General features: G+C 47.5%; 1 protein-coding gene across 1 annotated transcript in view; it reads right to left on the reverse strand.

Annotated features, from left to right (window-relative positions):
• The window catches only part of MEGF6 (multiple EGF like domains 6), a 29,655-nt gene that overhangs the window by 5,005 nt on the left and 6,633 nt on the right, over nt 1–18,017 (reverse strand). Inside the window, exons 5-32 of the mRNA XM_087914854.1 lie at nt 17,280–17,402; nt 16,969–17,106; nt 16,452–16,574; nt 15,753–15,875; nt 15,352–15,522; nt 14,472–14,603; nt 13,798–13,926; nt 13,169–13,297; nt 12,428–12,562; nt 12,120–12,254; nt 11,401–11,526; nt 10,155–10,286; nt 9,565–9,693; nt 8,615–8,746; nt 7,710–7,841; nt 7,470–7,598; nt 7,035–7,163; nt 6,672–6,800; nt 6,319–6,447; nt 5,888–6,016; nt 4,935–5,063; nt 3,925–4,056; nt 2,660–2,788; nt 2,065–2,193; nt 1,746–1,874; nt 1,083–1,235; nt 859–987; nt 353–481 (exon numbers count right to left, since the gene is read on the reverse strand). Coding sequence (XP_087770980.1) covers nt 353–481; nt 859–987; nt 1,083–1,235; nt 1,746–1,874; nt 2,065–2,193; nt 2,660–2,788; nt 3,925–4,056; nt 4,935–5,063; nt 5,888–6,016; nt 6,319–6,447; nt 6,672–6,800; nt 7,035–7,163; nt 7,470–7,598; nt 7,710–7,841; nt 8,615–8,746; nt 9,565–9,693; nt 10,155–10,286; nt 11,401–11,526; nt 12,120–12,254; nt 12,428–12,562; nt 13,169–13,297; nt 13,798–13,926; nt 14,472–14,603; nt 15,352–15,522; nt 15,753–15,875; nt 16,452–16,574; nt 16,969–17,106; nt 17,280–17,402 — 3,693 coding nt within the window. The remainder of the gene's footprint in view (nt 1–352; nt 482–858; nt 988–1,082; nt 1,236–1,745; nt 1,875–2,064; nt 2,194–2,659; nt 2,789–3,924; nt 4,057–4,934; nt 5,064–5,887; nt 6,017–6,318; nt 6,448–6,671; nt 6,801–7,034; nt 7,164–7,469; nt 7,599–7,709; nt 7,842–8,614; nt 8,747–9,564; nt 9,694–10,154; nt 10,287–11,400; nt 11,527–12,119; nt 12,255–12,427; nt 12,563–13,168; nt 13,298–13,797; nt 13,927–14,471; nt 14,604–15,351; nt 15,523–15,752; nt 15,876–16,451; nt 16,575–16,968; nt 17,107–17,279; nt 17,403–18,017) is intronic.

Consider the following 18,017-nt stretch of genomic DNA (forward strand, 5'->3'; position numbering starts at 1 on the left):
TAGAATAGAATAGAATACAAAACACAACACAGAACACCAACAAGAATGGAATAGGGAGATAATAGAAGAATAGAATACAGAATATAGAATAGAATAGCAATAGAAATAGAATAGAAAATAGAATAGAAATAATTAGACTAGAATAGAATCCAGAAGGGACCATGGAGGTCTTCTAGTCCAGCCCCCTGCTCAAGCATTCCATTTCAGGCAAGTGGCTGCCCAGACTTTTGTTAAAGTAGTAACGAAGCACCCACATATTATTCCAATGTTTAATTAAGCTATTCCAATGTTTAATTGCATTTTTATTTCATTCAATTGCAATTGTTCTCCACCGATCCATTTGCACACTCACCAAGGTCACACTTTGCTCCCGTTTTCCCCGGAGGGCAGAGACAACGGCCGGTGGAGGGCTCGCACGGGGCTTGGCTGTCGCAATCACACACCCGTTGGCATTTTTCTCCGTATCTCCCTGCGTCGCAGCCTGCAACCGAAAAGGTGACGTTGTTTTTCTGAGCCGTTTTAATTCTTGCTGGTCCAGTTTAAAATGAGTGCATCCCGCTTTCCGTACAAAAAGCCAGCGTTTAATTGGAAATAAAGCGCCCAAAAGCCATATTGAGAAAAAAGAGAGAGGAAAAAAGCAGAAAGAAAATACAGACTATCAGAGCGGGAAGGGACCAATGAGGTCTTCTAGCCCAACCCTCAGATCAAGCAAGAGAATGTATACCATTTCAGACAGGGGGGGCTGTACAGTCATTTTTTTACAACCTCCAGGACTGAAAAGGGAGCGTTTAACCAGGATTTAAGCATCACATCCTAGCTAACTTCGGGGATCGTCGAAGGTGCTGGAATTCTACGAACCTTTTTCGCAGTAGCGGCCGTGAAACCCCAGAGGACAAAGACATTCCCCGGATCCCGGATCGCACGAGGCTCCGTTTCGGCAGCCGCATCGCTCTTGACAGGCCGCCCCGTGGAATCCAGCCGGGCAGGCTGAAAAGGATGGGAATCGAAATGTGTGTGTGTGGGGAAATGATATTAAATTTGTAAAAATAAAAAATCTGCGGACAAAAGCGTTGCAGGCTTACCGTGTTCACACTGGTTCCCGTAGCGGCCTTTCCTGCACCGACAGATCCCGGTGACCGGATCACAAATCCCATCGCTTTGGCAAGTGCAGTTCAGCTGACAGTTGGCCCCGTACTTCCCCGGGGGGCACCTGGTGGTGGCGGGGGGAGAATTCCCTTTTATATTACATATTAGAAAGTTTATTTCACAGATTCTCTCCCCCGCGCTTTGAAATTCTGGCGGAATTCCAAAAGTTGAAATTCTTAAATAAGTTGCCAATTTTTTCCTTTCAATCTTTATGGATTCTTGTCTCCTGGAGTTCCACTGAACAATCTACTTCCAAGCTCGTTTGCATTTAGTTCCCCAAACCTTTCATCACCAGACAAGGTAACGTCATCAGTGGAATAGGACACCCCCCCCCCCCAAAAAAAACCCCAACCCTCACAGATGATATTATGTAGTCTGGTCATGAAAGGTTCAGGGATTAAATAAGAAGCAATCTTGCCAAAGAGGAAGTGGATTGTCCGGCGGAACTCCAGGAGACAAGAATCCGTAAAAGCAGGATTCAAACCCAATCTAAAAACCCAAGCTAAGTATTTCTATGTCCAGTGGAACTCCAGGAGACAAGAATCCGTACAGGTATAATTTGTCCCATTCATCTTGGAGGTGGGAGGGGGCGGAATCACCTTTATCACACCAGATCCCGGTCCAGCCGAGCCCGCAGAGGCAGGTTCCATCTTCGGGCAGGCAGACGGCCTGGTTTTGACAAGCGCACATCTGGCTGCAGTTCAACCCGTATCGATTGGCGGGGCAGCCTGTTGGAGAAGCAAACCGGGACAGGCTGAGCTTGAGACCCATGATTTAAATGGGGGCGGAACTGCCCGAATCCTGACAGACATATTATGGGATGCAAATCGATCCCCGCGCTCCCAAGTAAAACGAAAACCGAGCGGAGTTTGTTTTTGTTTTGTTTTTTTGTGAGGGAATCCCTGAAGAGAGACTTACCCTCTTCGCATCTGGGACCGGACTTGCCCGGCGGACAGAGGCAGGATCCGGACTCTGGGTGACAAGGGACGTTTTCGCCACACGGACAGGGAAGGGCGCAGTCGGTCCCGTAACGACCCCTCGGACAAGCTGAGGAGAAAGGGTGTGGGGAAAGTCACAATGACCTCGAGGTGGCCCTGTCAAATGCTAAGTAAAAGCTAGCCAAAGCAAGCCCCCCCCCCACACCCCCAAAAGGGAGAAAAAGTCCAGAATCAAAGGGAAACAATCCAATAATCGATAAAACAAAAAGCCCTAAGACGAAAAGCAAGCAGATTGAACAATAAAATTAAAAATAAAATTAAAATATTACAGATACAGCAAGGAGAAGAAAACGATGCATAAATCCAAGCAGAGCCACCACATCGTAAAATAAAAATACCGAAGCCAAAGCAGCGAAGTGTTGCAATTGCAGCTAGGCCTCAATTTATGACCAGACCGGAATTAGGGTCGTCAATCGTGACGGTCCTTAAGCGATCCGCGACCACCCCCGATGCGATGCTTTATATACGGTTGTACGTTGGCCGTTCGCTAGAATAGAAGTCAAGAGCCGTCTTACCTACGTTACAATCGGCGCCGATATATCCAGCCGGACACTGGCACGCCCCCGTTGTGGCCACGCAACGGCCGCCGTTCTTACACTGACACGACCTCTCGCAATTTGGCCCGTAGCGTCCCGACGGGCACTCTGAAAAGGAGGACACAAGCCGTGTGTGTGGCGGAAACAAACCCTTAGCCAGCAGAACAACCCGCCACATCGTTTCCCTTTTCCTTCCGCCCTTCAAAACAGAGGTGCTCTTTCAGATTCTGGATTGTGCAGGGGCTGGGCTGGATGACCTCGGAGGTGACCCCAGAAACATTACGATTCCACACCTTTCCACCCCACCCCCACCCCCCCAAAATCCCCAGTTATTGGAGGGTAATCGAAGTCAGGACTGTTGCCACATCGAAATAAAGAAAATGGTGTCAGCCTCAAAGGGTTTTAAATCAGGGATTAATTTAGGTTATTAATTTAAGCTGAAACCGGCAATTAATACACCTATTTTTAAATGCAAAATGTACTTTTTTAAAAAAGGACCTTTTTCCCCAAACAAGCAACCCACCCAAATTCAACGAAATGCAATTGAAATTTGGCAGGAAAAATGGCAAAATTCAATGGATTTTCCCAACCTTGGGAGTTAGGAGTATAGACAATCCTCAATTTGCAATGATTCATTTAGTGACTGAAATGACAGGGCTGAAAAAAAGCCACTTGGGACCCTTTTTCACACTTACGACTGTCGTCGTATCCCCGTGGTCATGGGATTAAAATTCAGGCGCTTGGGAACCCCGACTTGTATTTATGACGGTTGCAATGTTCCGGGGTCACGTTGAACAGATTAACAGAGCTGGAAGGGACCTCGGAGGTCATCTAGTCCAACCCCCCCCCCTGCCCAAGTGGGAGATCCTGCACCATTTCTGACAAATGGCGATCCGGTCTCTTCTTGGAAGCCTCCGGTGATCCCTTTTTGCAACCAAAGTCAAAGGGGATCCACTTAACGACCGTGTGGCTAATTTAACTGCAGCTGATTCACTGAACGGCGGTGGCAAGAAGAGTTGTAAAGCGGAGGCCAAATTCCCACAAATTTCACACTTAGCGACGTAAATTTCGGGTTCGGTTATGGCCGTTAAGTCGAGGATTACTAAGTCCTTTGCAAGAAAGATTCCCCCTTTGATTTCCACCCCTCCAATTCCCTCCCGTTATTGCACCCCAAATTCCACACACACACACACACACACACACACACACACACACACCGTTTCCACACACGCGTGTAAACTCACCCTGCTGGCAGCCGCTGCCATGGTATCCCGGGGCGCAGACGCACCTCCCACTCACCGGGTGGCAGTCGTGGTTCGTGCCAGCGCACTGACAAATGTGCGCACACCCCACTCCGAAGGTGCCAGGAGGGCAGGCTGTGGGAGGGAAGAGAATCCTGTTTGAACCCTTTTTCCGAAGGTCCAATTTTCCCCAAAGTCCAATCTTGGCTACTTTTTAAGACCTCTGGACTACAAGTCCCATAAGTCTGGCTGGGGACTTCTGGGAGTTTGAAGGCCAGGAGTCTTGCTAATAAGACTGGACATTCCTGCCCTAACTGAATTCTATTTTTTTTTCCAATTCTAGTTCAGTTTGGTCTTTCCACCAAGCGGAACCCGCGCCGAGCAGCGGGGTTGGACTGGATGACCTCTGAGGTCCCCTTCCTGCTAAAAAATCTCCCCCCAGCAAAGGTGCTTGAAACATCTTGGTGCTTTGGCATCTCTTCGCCCAACAATGTGTTTTTTTTCCCAACTTCTGAGTAACGCGCCTGTGCAAGAAGGCGTGTAACTTCTGAGTAACTTTTCGCACGTGTCGCTTCACCTAATTTTCTGTGGGGTTTTTTTGGCGGGGGGGTTAAATGTTAGCATGCACAGATGCTGTGCACGTCTCAGGATACCTCTTGTAAGGGAGGAGGAAGAAGAAAGAGTAAATCAAAGCGGTTTTAACAGAATGGAGGGGAAAGGAAGAGAGAAAAAAAACAGTGATGGATTTGAACTGTCAATCACTGTCAATATTTTCCTGGTTGTTTATTTTATTTTATTTATTTTTTGTTTCTTTTTCCCCTCCATTCAGCTGCCAGGCAGAAGTCAAGAGACTGCTGCCAATCTGAAAAGCTGAGGTTTTTTTTTAAAGTATTATTATTATTAAATGAATCCTCTTGGATCAACTCCCAGACTCGCTTTCTCTTCCAAGCCATTGAGGCATTGCCAGAATTGTATTATTTTTTTTGGGGGGGTGGGGTAGCCTCTGGACTTACGCCTTTCGCACCCATGGCCCGTGAACCCGGGAAGACAGCCACACTGGCCGGTGATGTGGTCGCAGGGAGACCCCGTGGGACAGTCACACTGGGTGGTGCAGTTCTTTCCATACGAACCGGGCAGGCAGGCTGGAGAGAGAGAGAAGGAAAAAAAAAAATTGGATTTTGGCAATCATTCATGCATTCACGCATTAGTCCATTCATTCGTTCATTTATTCATTCATGCATTAGTTTGTTCATTCGTTCATTCGTTCGTTCATTCGTTCATTCATGCATGCATTCAAACATTGAAACATTCAATCATTCATGCATTCACGCATTAGTCCATTCATTCGTTCATTTATTCATTCATGCATTAGTTTGTTCATTCGTTCATTTGTTCATTCATTTATTCATTCATGCATTAGTTTGTTCATTCGTTCATTCTTTCATTCATTTATTCATTCATGCATTCGTTCATTCGTTCGTTCATTCGTTCATTCATGCATGCATTCAAACATTGAAACATTCAATCATTCATGCATTCACGCATTAGTCCATTCATTCGTTCATTTATTCATTCATGCATTAGTTTGTTCATTCGTTCATTTGTTCATTCATTTATTCATTCATGCATTAGTTTGTTCATTCGTTCATTCTTTCATTCATTTATTCATTCATGCATTAGTTTGTTTGTTCTTTCGTTCATTCGTGCATGCATGCATTCAAACATTGAAACATTCAATCATTCGTGTATTCACGCATTAGTCCATTCATTCGTTCGTTCATTCATTCACACTCATTTCAGGCTCCTTTCTCCGAACTACTCCAAATCTCCACTACTGGTTCTCCAGAACCGGTCCGGCCCGGCTGAATACCCACCTCTGGATCTGGGGCTGGTCACGAACCCCCCCTCCCTCTCCCCACCCCGATGGGTTGTTCACACAGGAACCATCCTCTTTTTCTGTCGTCACCTTTCTCGCAACGGCTTCCACGCCACCCGGGCGGACAGTTGCATGACCCCGTGATGGGGTCGCATGACACCCCGTGTTCACAGTTACACGTATCCTGGCAGCCTTTCCCGTACGTCCCTTCGGGGCAGGCTGGGGCGGGGGGGGGGAGAGAGAGAGAGAGAGAGAGAGAAGGAACAGTTTAAAAAAATAAGCATTTCTATATTTATATACTACCGCTAAATATTGTGCGAGGTTTTAAAACAAAAAGCTATAGGTGAGCATTTGTAACAAATATTAAATATATTAAATCTTAAAAATATTTTTTTAAAAATAAAAAAAATATTTTAAAGATTTTTTTTTTTTTTTAAAGAGAATTATCTGTACTGATCGATCTCCCGCCGGCCACCAAGAAATTTTAAAAAAAAAAAAGACCCGGTGCCATTATGACTTACTTTTCTGGCACTTTTCACCGGTCCAACCGTCACGGCAAAGGCATTTTCCACTCTTCTGGTCACACCGGCCTCCATTAACGCAACGGCAACTTTTCTGGCAGCCTGGCCCATATTTACCTTCGACACATTCTAAAGAAAAAGATATACACCGAGTCCTCAACTGGGAGGGGTCAGACTACATGACCTTAAGGCTCCCCTTCCATCCCAACTCCTAAGGTTCTCAGTGAGCCTTTTATTCATCCAGAAGGGAGCAAGGAGGGGAGAATCAGAACAGAATAGAGCTGGAAGGGACCTTGGAGGTCTTCTAGTCTAGCCCGTTGGGAATTAAATGCCCAAACGGCCTTTTTTCTTACCCAGCTCACATGCCAGTCCAAACCACCCTTCCGGACAGGTGCAGTGGCCAGAAACTGGATCGCAGGTTCCTCCCTGTTGGCAGAGACATTCCTGCTGGCAGCTGGATCCGTAAAATCCCGGGGGACACCCTGCAAAGGTAGGAAGGAAGAAGAAGAGGAGGAGGAGGAGGAGGAGGAGGAGGAGGAGGAGGAGGAGGAGGTGGTGGTGGAGAAATTGGGAAAAATGGACTGCACTGAGATCCGAATGCAACCATTTCTGGCCCATTCTTTTCTAACACTGCTGATGTTCCCTAGTTGGGTCATGAAACGACTGCAAGGAAACCCCTAAGCTCCAACAGCGCCAAGGAGCCCCTCACGAAGTACCTTGCTGGCACGCAGCACCAACCCAGCCTGGTGCGCAGAGGCATTGCCCCGTGACTGGGTGGCATGAGGCTCCGTTGGTGCAGGGACACTCCTGGCTGCAGTTTTCGCCATAGCGGTGAACTGGGCAAGCTGGAGAGAGAGAGAGAGAGAGAGATGAGAGATGAGAGAGAGAGAGAGAGAGAGAGAGAGAGAGAGAGATGAGAGATGAGAGATGAGAGAGAGAGAGAGAGAGAGGGAGAGAGAGAGAGAGAGAGAGAGAGAGAGAGAGAGAGAGAGAAAGAGAGAGATGAGAGATGAGAGAGAGATGAGAGAGAGAAAGGGGGAGAGAGAGAAAGAGCGAGAGATGTATGAGAGAGAGAGAGAGAGAGACTGCGTTTGGATCCGGGCAGCCAAGGGAGGTGCCATATTTTCATGCCCGCCCACCAGGAGACCCACTCTGGTTGCAGTGGGGCCCGATCCAGCCTGCAGCACAGCGGCAACGGCCCGTCACGGGATCGCAGCGGGCTCCGTGGAGGCAGCGGCAGGCATGCTGGCAGTCCACCCCGTAAAAGCCATCAGGACAAGCTGAGAAGAGAGAACCGGGCGATCTTTAGCGCCAGGGCAGCGGGGTGGGAAGAGTCAAAGCTGCTTCCAGCCTTGCCAGAGAAGGGAGTGGGGGAGGGGAGTGGGGGGCACTTACCCGCTCGCAAAATGTGCCTATCCAGCCTGGGGCGCAGGTGCAGGCGCCGCTGACGTGATCGCAGGCGCCTTGGTGACGGCACTGGCATCTTTGGTGGCAGTTGGGACCAAACCAGCCTTCGGGACATTCTTGGCGGGGGAGGTGGGGGGAGGGAAGAACAGGAATAAACGGGGAAGGAAGGCAAGCGAAAGTGAAAGTGGGAGCAGGAAAAGAGACGAGAGAGAGAGAGAGAGAGAGAGAGAGAGAGAGAGAGAGGAAGAAGGGGTAAGGGAAAAGAAGCATGAATAAGAGTGAAAGACAAGTGAAAGTGAAAGTAAGAGGGAGCAAAGGTGAGAACGAAAAGGGAGGGAAGTGAAAGTGAAAGTAAGCATGAACAAGAGGCAGGAAAGGAGGGGAAGGGTGAAAGTGAAAGTGAAAGTAAGCAGGAGCAAAGGAGAGAGAAAAGAAGGGGGTGAAAGTGAAAGTAGGCATGAGCAAGGGAGGGAGGAAAGGAAGGAAAGAGAGAGAGTGAAATTGAAAGCAAGTGGGGACAAAGGCGAGAGGTCAAGAGAACAGGAGGAAGGAAGGAAGAAGGGAGTGAAAAAGAGGAGGAAAACGCAGAAGCATGAAAACGGAAGCGAGGCAGGGAGGGAAGGAAGCAAGGAAGGGAAAGCGATAACGGAGAGGGAGGAAGGGCGACATCAAAAGAGAGAAAGGAAAGAAGGTTATTTTTTTTAAAAAAAAATCAGAGTGCCGAATTCTGCTCGTAAGCTGAGGAATTGACCCCCTCCATCTTCTCAAAAAAAAAAACCCAAAAAAACATATTCTCCCCCTGGGGAACTGTGGAAACTCCCCCCCCCCCCCCCAGCTAAGGGTACCCCCAGACTCAAAGCGACTTGGGGCCACGAAGGAGGGGACTCACTCCGATCGCAGCGCAGGCCGACGTAACCAGCTTCGCACAGGCACTGCCCTGTCACCGCGTCGCATCCCGCTTCAGCCCCGGGGCAGTTGCAGGGGTGGGCGCAATCCGGACCCCAGGCGCCCGTCTCGCAGGCTGGAAGAGACCCAAAGAGGGAAGCATTGAAAGCACGGAGGTCTCGGGCTGCGACCAGCAGGCGGGACTCGTTCCGTTCTTCCTTTCCCCTCCCTTCTTTCTTTCGGTTAAAAGAAGAAGAAGAAGAAGAAGAAGAAGCAGCGGAGATTGTTTGGTTCAGTTGGAAGAGTTTCTTTTTTAAAAAAAAAAAAAAACTTATTTTCCATAGTTCCCTTTGAAAGGACGAAGGTAGGTAGGAAGTGAAGGAAGGAAAGAGGAAAGAGAAAGAAAGAAAGAAAGAAAGAAAGAAAGAAAGAAAGAAAGAAAGAAAGAAAGAAAGAAAGAAAGAAAGAAAGAAAGAAAGAAAGAAAGAAAGAAAGAAAGAAAGAAAGAATAAAAAGGAAAGGAAAGAAAAGAAAAGAAAGAAAAGGGAAAGAAAGAAAGAAAGAAAGAAAGAAAGAAAGAAAGAAAGAAAGAAAGAAAGAAAGAAAGAAAGAAAGAAAGAAAGAAAGGAAAGAAAAAGAAAGGAAAGGAAAGGAAAGGAAAGGAAAGAAAGAAAGAAAGAAAGAAAGAAAGAAAGAAAGAAAGAAAGAAAGAAAGAAAGAAAAGAGAAAGGAAGGAAGGAAAAGGGAGGAGGAGATGTAAGGAAAAGAGGAAAGGAGGAGGATAAAAAAGAAGGAAAGGAAAAGAGGAGAGTCAGGAAGGAAGGAAAAGAGAAAGAAGGAAACAAAAGGGGGAAAGGGAAGGAGAAGGAAGGAAGGAAGGAAGGAAAAACAAATGAGTAAAAAGGTTCTTCAACCCTCGAGGTGTGAAGAAGCGCCCCGCCCCGCCTTTTTCACCTCTTTGGCAGCGGGAGCCGGTCCATCCGGGGGCACAGCGGCACTTGCCCGTTTGGGGGTCGCAATCCCCTTCGTTACCACAGTTACATTGGCCTTGGCATCCTTGCCCAAACCAGCCAGGAGGGCAGACTGAAAGGGAAAGGAGGACGAGGAGGAGAAAGGGGAGGCATTGGCTGGAAAAATCAGAAGTTATTCCTGTGTTTCTAAATCCTCCCTCCCTCCCTTTCACACGTTTCCCCTTCCTTCTTCCCGCTATTCCTCCCCCTTCTATTCCTTCCTTCCCTCCCTCCTCCCCTCTTCTTCCCTCCCTCCTTCCTTCCTCTCCACTATTCCACTCTCCCTCCCTCCCACCTGCTATTCCTTCCTCCATTCATCCATCCATCCCCGTTGGATCCTCTGCCTCCTTCCTTCCTTCCTTCCTTCCTTCCTTCCTTCCTTCCTTCCTTCCTTCCTTCCCTTCCTTCCTTCCTTTTCACATCCTTTCCTTCCCTTCCTCCTTCCCTCTTCCTCCTTGCCTTTCTTTTCCTTTCCTATCCTTCTCTTCCCTTCTTTTCCCTTTGATGCTTCAACAAGCAACCCAACCAGCTCACCTTCTTGGCAACGGCCCCCCGTGTATCCCGAAGGACACAAGCACACGCCGGTGACCGGGTCACAACGGCCGTTATTCTGGCATTCCGGACAAAGCCGCCGGCACCCGTCTCCCCAGTGTCCTTCAGGGCATTCTGGAGAAGGAAGAGAAACCGGTGAATTGCTATTAGCCCCAGGAGCTTCCATGCTAACCACGTTCTTCAGCCTGCGAAAATGGGGAGGCGGGCAATTTTGGGGGAGCGTATGTGATTAGACATAATAGCATTCTTTTTTAGAGTTAAGGTCATGTTACTTCTGCACCTGGGTGAGGGGACGTCTCAAGCTGGAACGGATGGTGACTGGGGCATGCGGGGTGCAGGGGGTGGATTTGTAATTTTTTACTTATTGAAGGAAAAGCTGGAACTTTTCGATTCAGGATTTCGCAGATGTGCCACTTGTTACTACTCTAATAACAAGAAAACTTTGGATCTGAATATTATATGGTATGGGACATATATAGACAGAGGACGTATATAGACAATATATTTTTTAAAAATGTCAAATTCTATGTATATATCTGGTATTTAATGTACAGCCAAGAAATGATATGGAAACAGGTCGACACAAACTTTAGTATAGAAACTTTTTGTAAATTCTTTCTTTTAACATTTTATTTTTGGTAAACTTTTTAATATTTTGAACGTTAATCAAGTTTTGTTTTAAAATCTAAAAATAAAACGAAATGGAATAATCTAAAAGGGATTAGGCATATCAATAAAGTAATAAGAAGTCGTAGATATATTAGATTGTATTTATATTACAATTGTATGGGAGTGTGATTACTGTTATGTTGTTGAGATGAACAAGAAGAATACTGTTAATAATGGATCAGTAATTTGAAATATGTATCTAATTGACGCTCGAGTGAAATGGAATGTTTTTTCTTTGGTATATAAAAAATTTTACAGGAAAAAAAAAAGAAAATTTTTGAGTTATTGGTTGGAGTTGAGGTTTTCTGACACCTGTCCAATTTTACAACTTCTTCTTCTTCTCCTTCTTTTTTGCCATGGTCATTAAGTGCATCCGTTTGGTCGTTAAGCGAATCACACGGTCGTTAAGTGAACCCCTCCAGACTTGGCTGGCCAGATTGCTGCCGATGTCATAAAGACATTTCCACCCCCACCACCCCCAGTGGTGGCGTAACGTCCAACGGTTGAAAGTCGAGGACGAGCCAGTGGAATCTCCCGAGACTTGATCCTCTTCCCTTACCTTGGTCGCAAGACTTCCCAGTCCTCCCAGTTACGCAGCGGCATTCCCCAGTGAACCGACTGCAAGGAGAACCATTACAAGAACAGGAATGAAGACAATTCTCTCCAGATTTTCCTTCGGGGCATTCTAAAGAGGAGAGAATGCAAATAAATACAAATACAAATATATTATTTATTTATTTTTTAAAAAAACTTGTGATGTGCTGGATCAAATCCTAGCTGGGCTCCAATTTTGCCATCGAAGGTCTTCTAGTCCAACCCCTCCTGCTCAATACAGGAGATTTGATTGCTTCTTGTACCCGTATGACTATAATTAAGTGTTGCACCTTATGATTCTTGACTCTTTTCTTTTATGTGCGCTGAGAGCCTTTGCACCAAGACAAATCCCTCGTGTGTCCAATCACACTCGGCCAATGAAAGAATTCTATTTCTATTCTATTCATTTTTTCTATTCTCTTCTTCATTTCTTCTATTCTATTTCTACTTCTACTACTACTTTTACTTCTACTTCTATTTCTATTCTGGAGGCTAGCTGTTCCACTGGTGAATGGATCTGGAATTACAGAACGGCTGTGTTGGAAGGCACCTCAGAGGTCATCTAGCCCAACCCTCTGCTCCAGTAGGAAACCCTAGACCATTCCAGACAAGTGGATGTCCGGTCTCTTCCTGAAAACCTCCAGGGATGGTGCGAAAGGCAGAATTTGGCCCCTCCAGGCCTACCTTGCTGGCACCTCTCTCCGTAGTAGCCCTGGGGACACTGGCGGCGGCATTCTCCGCTCACGGGGTCACAGGCCACGCCCGAGGGACAGTCACACTTGTGCCTGCAGCCTGGCCCGAAACGGCCCGGCTCGCACGCTGTGGACCAGAAACGCAAAAGCGTCACACCTCAAAGGTTAAGGGGGAAACAACTCAAGGGAACCATCTGGGTGGCAAAGGGCCTTTTGGGGTGTACGATTCTAGAACTAGTTCAGCCGATCGGCGCCCACTCACCCGTCTTCCCCCCCACCACACCCATCCACCCAACTTACTCTCTTGGCACCTTTCCCCGTGATGCCCGGGCTTGCACAGGCAAGTGCCGTCTCGCTTGTCGCAGTGTTGTGCGTTGGCTTGCACGCACCGGCACTCTCCCGAACAGCCGATGCCGTACGCCCACTTGGGACAAGCTGAAATGAGGGGAAGGGAAGGCGATCAGCAGGATGGGCTCTGTTGTAGCCAGTCAGCAGCTGAATCAGAGGAGGAGGAGGAGGAGGAAGAGGAGGCAAGGGAGTCGGGATCAGCCTCAAGGCCACCTGAGAAATCCAACGGGGAAGAGGGAATGGAGTTGGTGGAAAGAGAGATTGGGGTGGAGCCTGAGCCGTCCATCAGCCCTCAGATGGAGAGTCAACAGCCCCCATCAGAGGTGGCTGATGAAGAAGAGGGGGAACAGTTGGGTCCAGTGCCTGATGCATGGATGCATAGAAGGCAGAGGAGAGGAGAGCAGTGGAAATCTATGGGCCGGTCCTTGGGGCCGAAGAGCCACCGCTGTTAGCAAAGTCCCACCTGAGTTCTGGGGATAAAAGGCAGCGGGCGGAGATGACTAAACGTGGCAGGAAACTACTCATCTCCTGCCTACACGGACTTGTTAAGCCTGCGGCGAGAGAAAACCTTTTTCGTGGATTTAATGAATCATGGATTTAACGTCAGCGGGTTTGTCCTGTTGGGGCAGCTGGGTCCGAAGAGGGTCTCCGAGGGTCTTTCTTTCTGAAAACAGCCGCCGCGAGGCCCTTTACCTAGGTGGCAGAAACGCCCGTAGCGTCCCGGATCGCAGAGGCAGGTGCCGAGAAGCCGGTGACATCGTCCACGGTTGGCGCAGTGGCATTTTTTCCGGCAGTGTTTCCCGAAAAATCCTCTGGGACAAACTGCAAAGAGAGAGACGAGACAGCGAAGGGAGGAAGGTGTTAGGGAAGCAGAAGAGGAAAAAACAGACAGACAGAGAGAGAGAAAGGCACAATTTGACAGCTCCGTGCCCTGGTTCGCTTAGGGACCGTTCCAGAGCTACGACAGCGCTGGGGAAAAAAAGCTGACTTTCACACTTCTGACGGTTAGCGGCATCGGGATTTCGACTTCTGTTCCATTGAACACAGAAGAATAGAATTGGAAGGGGCCTTGTAGGTCATCTAGCCCAACCCCCTACGCCCAAGCAGGAGGCCCTCAACCATTCTAGACTAATGGCAGTCCAGTCCCTTCTTGAGAGCTTCCAGGGATGAAGCTGCCTAATGAATGAAGATTCTTCAGAGGAATCCAAGATTTGGAGGGGGGTGTGGGGCAGCAAGGATCCAGGTTTTGGGGGTGGTTGGAAAAGTGACCCTGATCACATCTGGAAGAGGGAGGGGTTGGGGGTTTTTTTTTGCCACCTTACCGTCTTCGCACCGATCCCCACTGACTTCGGGGGGACAGCGGCAGTCTCCCGTCACCGGATTGCAGCTGCCTCCATTTTGGCAGGGACAAAGAAAGCTACAATTCTTCCCAAACGTCCCTTTGGGGCAGGCTGTGAAAGGAAGATCAGAAATGACTCCCATAATCCCCTGCCCCCCCCCCCCCGAGAGACCCATTCAGCCGTATGGGACTCCCGAGCAGCAAGACACAACCTCAGCTTTTCACTTGGGCCCTTCAGCCAACGGACGGACTTCAACTCCCAGAATCCTCCAGGGGGCATGAAATGTGGGCTTTCAACTCCCAGAATTCCCCAACTGGGATGATATTTGGACTTCAACTCCCAGATTTCCCCAACTGGGATGATATTTGGACTTCAACTCCCAGAATCCTCCAGGGGGCATGAAAGGTGGGCTTTCAACTCCCAGAATTCCCCAACTGGGATGATATTTGGACTTCAACTCCCAGAATTCCCCAACTGGGATGATATTTGGACTTCAACTCCCAGAATTCCCCAACTGGGATGATATTTGGACTTCAACTCCCAGAATTCCCCAACTGGGATGATATTTGGACTTCAACTCCCAGAATTCCCCCCGATGGCTTTTTTTTTTTTGGCTTTGGCTCTGAGGCAACGGGGCTCTCTATCGGACGACTCACTTTGGTTGCACAAGATCCCCGTCCAGCCGGCTGGACAGAGGCAGCCAGTCCGGTTCTGGTTGCAGATGCCCCCATTCTGGCATCCCTCGCAGGAGAGGCTGCAGTCGGTGCCAAAGGTGTCGTTCAGGCAGACTGCGCGGAAGAGAGAGGGAAGGAGAAAAGGAAGATCGGGAAAACGTCAGATGGGAGAAAACGTGGTTTTCTTTCAAGGGATTTCTTTCTTCTTCTTTTTTTTTGCAAGTTTGGGAAACGAGCAACAGGGATGAAGAGATGCTGAGAAAGAAACTCAGCTAAGATTCAAATATCTGTATTTTCTTTCTCTTTTTCTTTCTTTCTTTGTTCTTCTCTGATTCTTCTTTAGTTTATTTTCCTGGGTGTTATATCTCATGGCTTTTATTGGTACGTTTTGTGTCACCCAATAAAATTATTCTGGAAACAAGGAAAAGGGAGAGGAAGAAATGCTGAGAATATAGGGAGGTGGAGGGAGAGAGGTGGAAGGAAGGAAAGAGAAATGGAGGGAGGATGAATGGAAGGAGGGAAGAAAAGAAGGAAAAAGATGGTGGGAAGGAAAAGGAGGAGGAGAAGGGAGAGGGGGAGGGAGGAAAGAAGAGAGGTGGAAGGAAGGAAAAAGGAGAGGGAAGGAAGAAGGTATGTAGGGAAGGAAAAGGAGGAGAGGGAAGGAGGGAAAGGAAGGGAGAGGAGGAGAAGGGAGAGAGGAAAGACGAGAGGTGGAAGGAAGGAGTTATGGAGGGAAGGGAAAAGAGGAGAAGAAAGGAAGGAAGGAAGGAAGGAAGGAAGGAAGGAAGGAAGGAAGGAAGGAAGGAAGGAAGGAAGGAAGGAAGGAAGGAAGGAAGGAAGGAAGGAAGGAATCTGCACTTACTGAACTTCTCCGAGACAGTGTATTCTCCTCTGGCTTCGGCCCCCTCCATCTCTTCATCCTCGTATTCATCGTCAAAAAACGGGGTGAGCCCATCGCGGAAAAAAGCCACGTGGGGGAGCGGCCGGATAACGGGTCGCTGTCCATCCACGGCCTCTGTGGCCTCCCCGAGGTCTATGGCAAGAGAGCAAACACCTCCAAGCAGCTGCCCCGTAAAGGTGGGGACAGAGAGGACTAGAAACATGAGCGGAGCAAACACACACACACAAAAAAACCCCAGCCTGAACCAGCCGGCCTCCTTTCGGTTACCATCCAAATAGGCAATTTCCTCCCCCCCAAAAAAACTCGTGAACGTGTCCAAATTTTCCATTCAGGCTTGCTGCCCCACGAAAAGCCAGACTTACCAAGGCAGCTCCTGCGATCTTCGTCTAATTTGAACCCAATCCGGCATCCGCAAACAAACGAACCCACCAGGTTACGGCAAAAATGTTCGCAGCCCCCGTTATTCGCTGAGCACTCGTCCAGATCTGGGAAATAAAATAAACAACGACAACAGTAATCCTTTTTCAAAAAAATGTTTTATTTTTATTTTCACCTGTTAAAATGTTTTTCAGTTAATTTGAAGCGATTCTTTTAAAAATTGATCGTGTTTAAATGCTCGGCTGACTGAGTTTCACGTTCAATGAATAAAAGAAACAATCATCATCATTCTTTTAAAATGTTTTATTTTTATTTTAATATGTTAAAATATTTTTCAGTTAATTTTAAATGATTCTTTTAAAGATAATCATTTTCAAATATTCAGCTGAGTTTCATGTTTAATGAATAAAAGTTAATAATAATAATAATAATAATAATAATACTTGTGATATATTTTTAAATGCTCAGTTGATGAATAAAATAAAAGAAACATAATAACAACAACAATAATAATAATATATTAACACAACAACCACCACCAAATAAACTTGCAAGCAGGTTGTCTTTTCGGATGAGATACGGGCAGATTCCTACCCAAGATAAGAGGGGGTCAGACTAAATGACCTCTGAGGACCCTTCAATTTGCACACTTGTTTGATTGGTACTTATCGGACTCCACCTACCATCGCATCCGCAGCCTGCGGGGTTGAGCTGATAGCCAGCGTAACAAACACACTCGTAACCCCCAGGATAGTTGTAACACCCTTGTTGGCAGCAGTGAGACCCGGTGTTGCATTCGTCAGTATCTGAAACGAGAGACATTTCCTAGTTGTGTGGGCTGGCATCCACTGCACTTCACAAAAGTCATGTTGTGTTTGTGGGTTTCCCCCCCTCTCTGAATTTTTACGTTGCGTAAAACACAGATTTGGGGGGGTTGTGTGCGCGTCTGTGCGTGTGTGTGTGTGTGCGTGAGGAAGGAGCTAAGTGGGGCGAAAAAACCCCAGCGCAGTTGTGCAAAAGAAAAGGGAAAGGGATGCGTTTCGCTCCCTCCAGATGTTAGATTAACAGAGTTGGAATGGGCCTTGGAGGTCATCTAGTCCAACCCCGCGCCCCCGGCCCAAGCCGGATGTTCCTCTCCTGTTCGAAATTTTGTTCTAAAACGGGCTATATTTCCCTCAAGCGGTTGAGTTAACTGTTCACCAATGCAGGTCTTTCGGTCTTCATCCAAGCTGTATCCGAAACTGCAGCCGCAGGCCGGCCCGGCGCTGGTGTGTTGGCACAAGTGGGAGCAGCCCCCGTTGTGGGTTTCGCAGCTGTTCACAATCTCCATCTCTATTCCTGGGAAAGGAAATTAAGTGGGGTTGGGGGTGGGAAATGAGTCGGGGGGGAAAAAAATCGGGACCGCCGGCTGATCCCGCCCTCCAAACCCCGTCTGGATTTTGCCAAATTTCCACACACACACACACACACACACACACACACACACACACACGTCCTTCCTGGAAACTCACGGTAACACTGCTTGCCCTCCGCCCCGAGTTCGTAGCCAGCGTTGCACAGGCATTGGTAGGAGCCGTGAGTGTTCAGGCATTGGTGCGCACACAATGCCACACCCGTCGCACATTCGTCTATATCTGGGATAAAGGGAGCAGGGTGAGAAAATTATTTGTAGGTTGAGGGGGGCCTTCCTTCCTTCCTTCCTTCCTTCCTTCCTTCACCTTTTCCTCCTTCCTTCCTTCTCCTTCATCTCCTTCCTTCCTCCTTCCCTCCTTCCCTTCCCTATTGAATTGATGAACAAATGCTCGTCTATTGAAACATTAGAAATAGTTTTTGATGATAGATAAGACAGACAGACAGATAGATGAGAGGGAGAGACAGTTGGATAGATTGATAGATCGACAGAGGAAGAAGGGAAGGAAGGAAGGAAGGAAAGAAAAATGAATAGATAGATAGATAGATAGATAGATAGATAGAGGAAGGAAGGAAGGAAAGAAATGGATAGATGGGTATAGATAGATAGATAATAGACAGATGAGAGATAGAAAGAAAGATAGATGAGGTAGATAGATAGATAGATAGATAGATAGATAGATAGATAGATAGATAGATGAAGGGAGGAAGGAAGGAAAGAAATGGATAGATGGGAATAGATCGAGAAAGACAGATGAGAGATGAGATAGAAAGAAAGATAGATGATAGATAGAAAAAAAGAAAGAAAGAAAAGAAAGAAAGAAAGATAGATAGATAGA

The sequence above is a fragment of the Pseudonaja textilis genome, chromosome 18 (genome assembly GCF_049901715.1).
Source record: "Pseudonaja textilis isolate UNSWEBS1 chromosome 18, rPseTex1.2, whole genome shotgun sequence".
Classification (NCBI taxonomy): domain Eukaryota; kingdom Metazoa; phylum Chordata; class Lepidosauria; order Squamata; family Elapidae; genus Pseudonaja; species Pseudonaja textilis.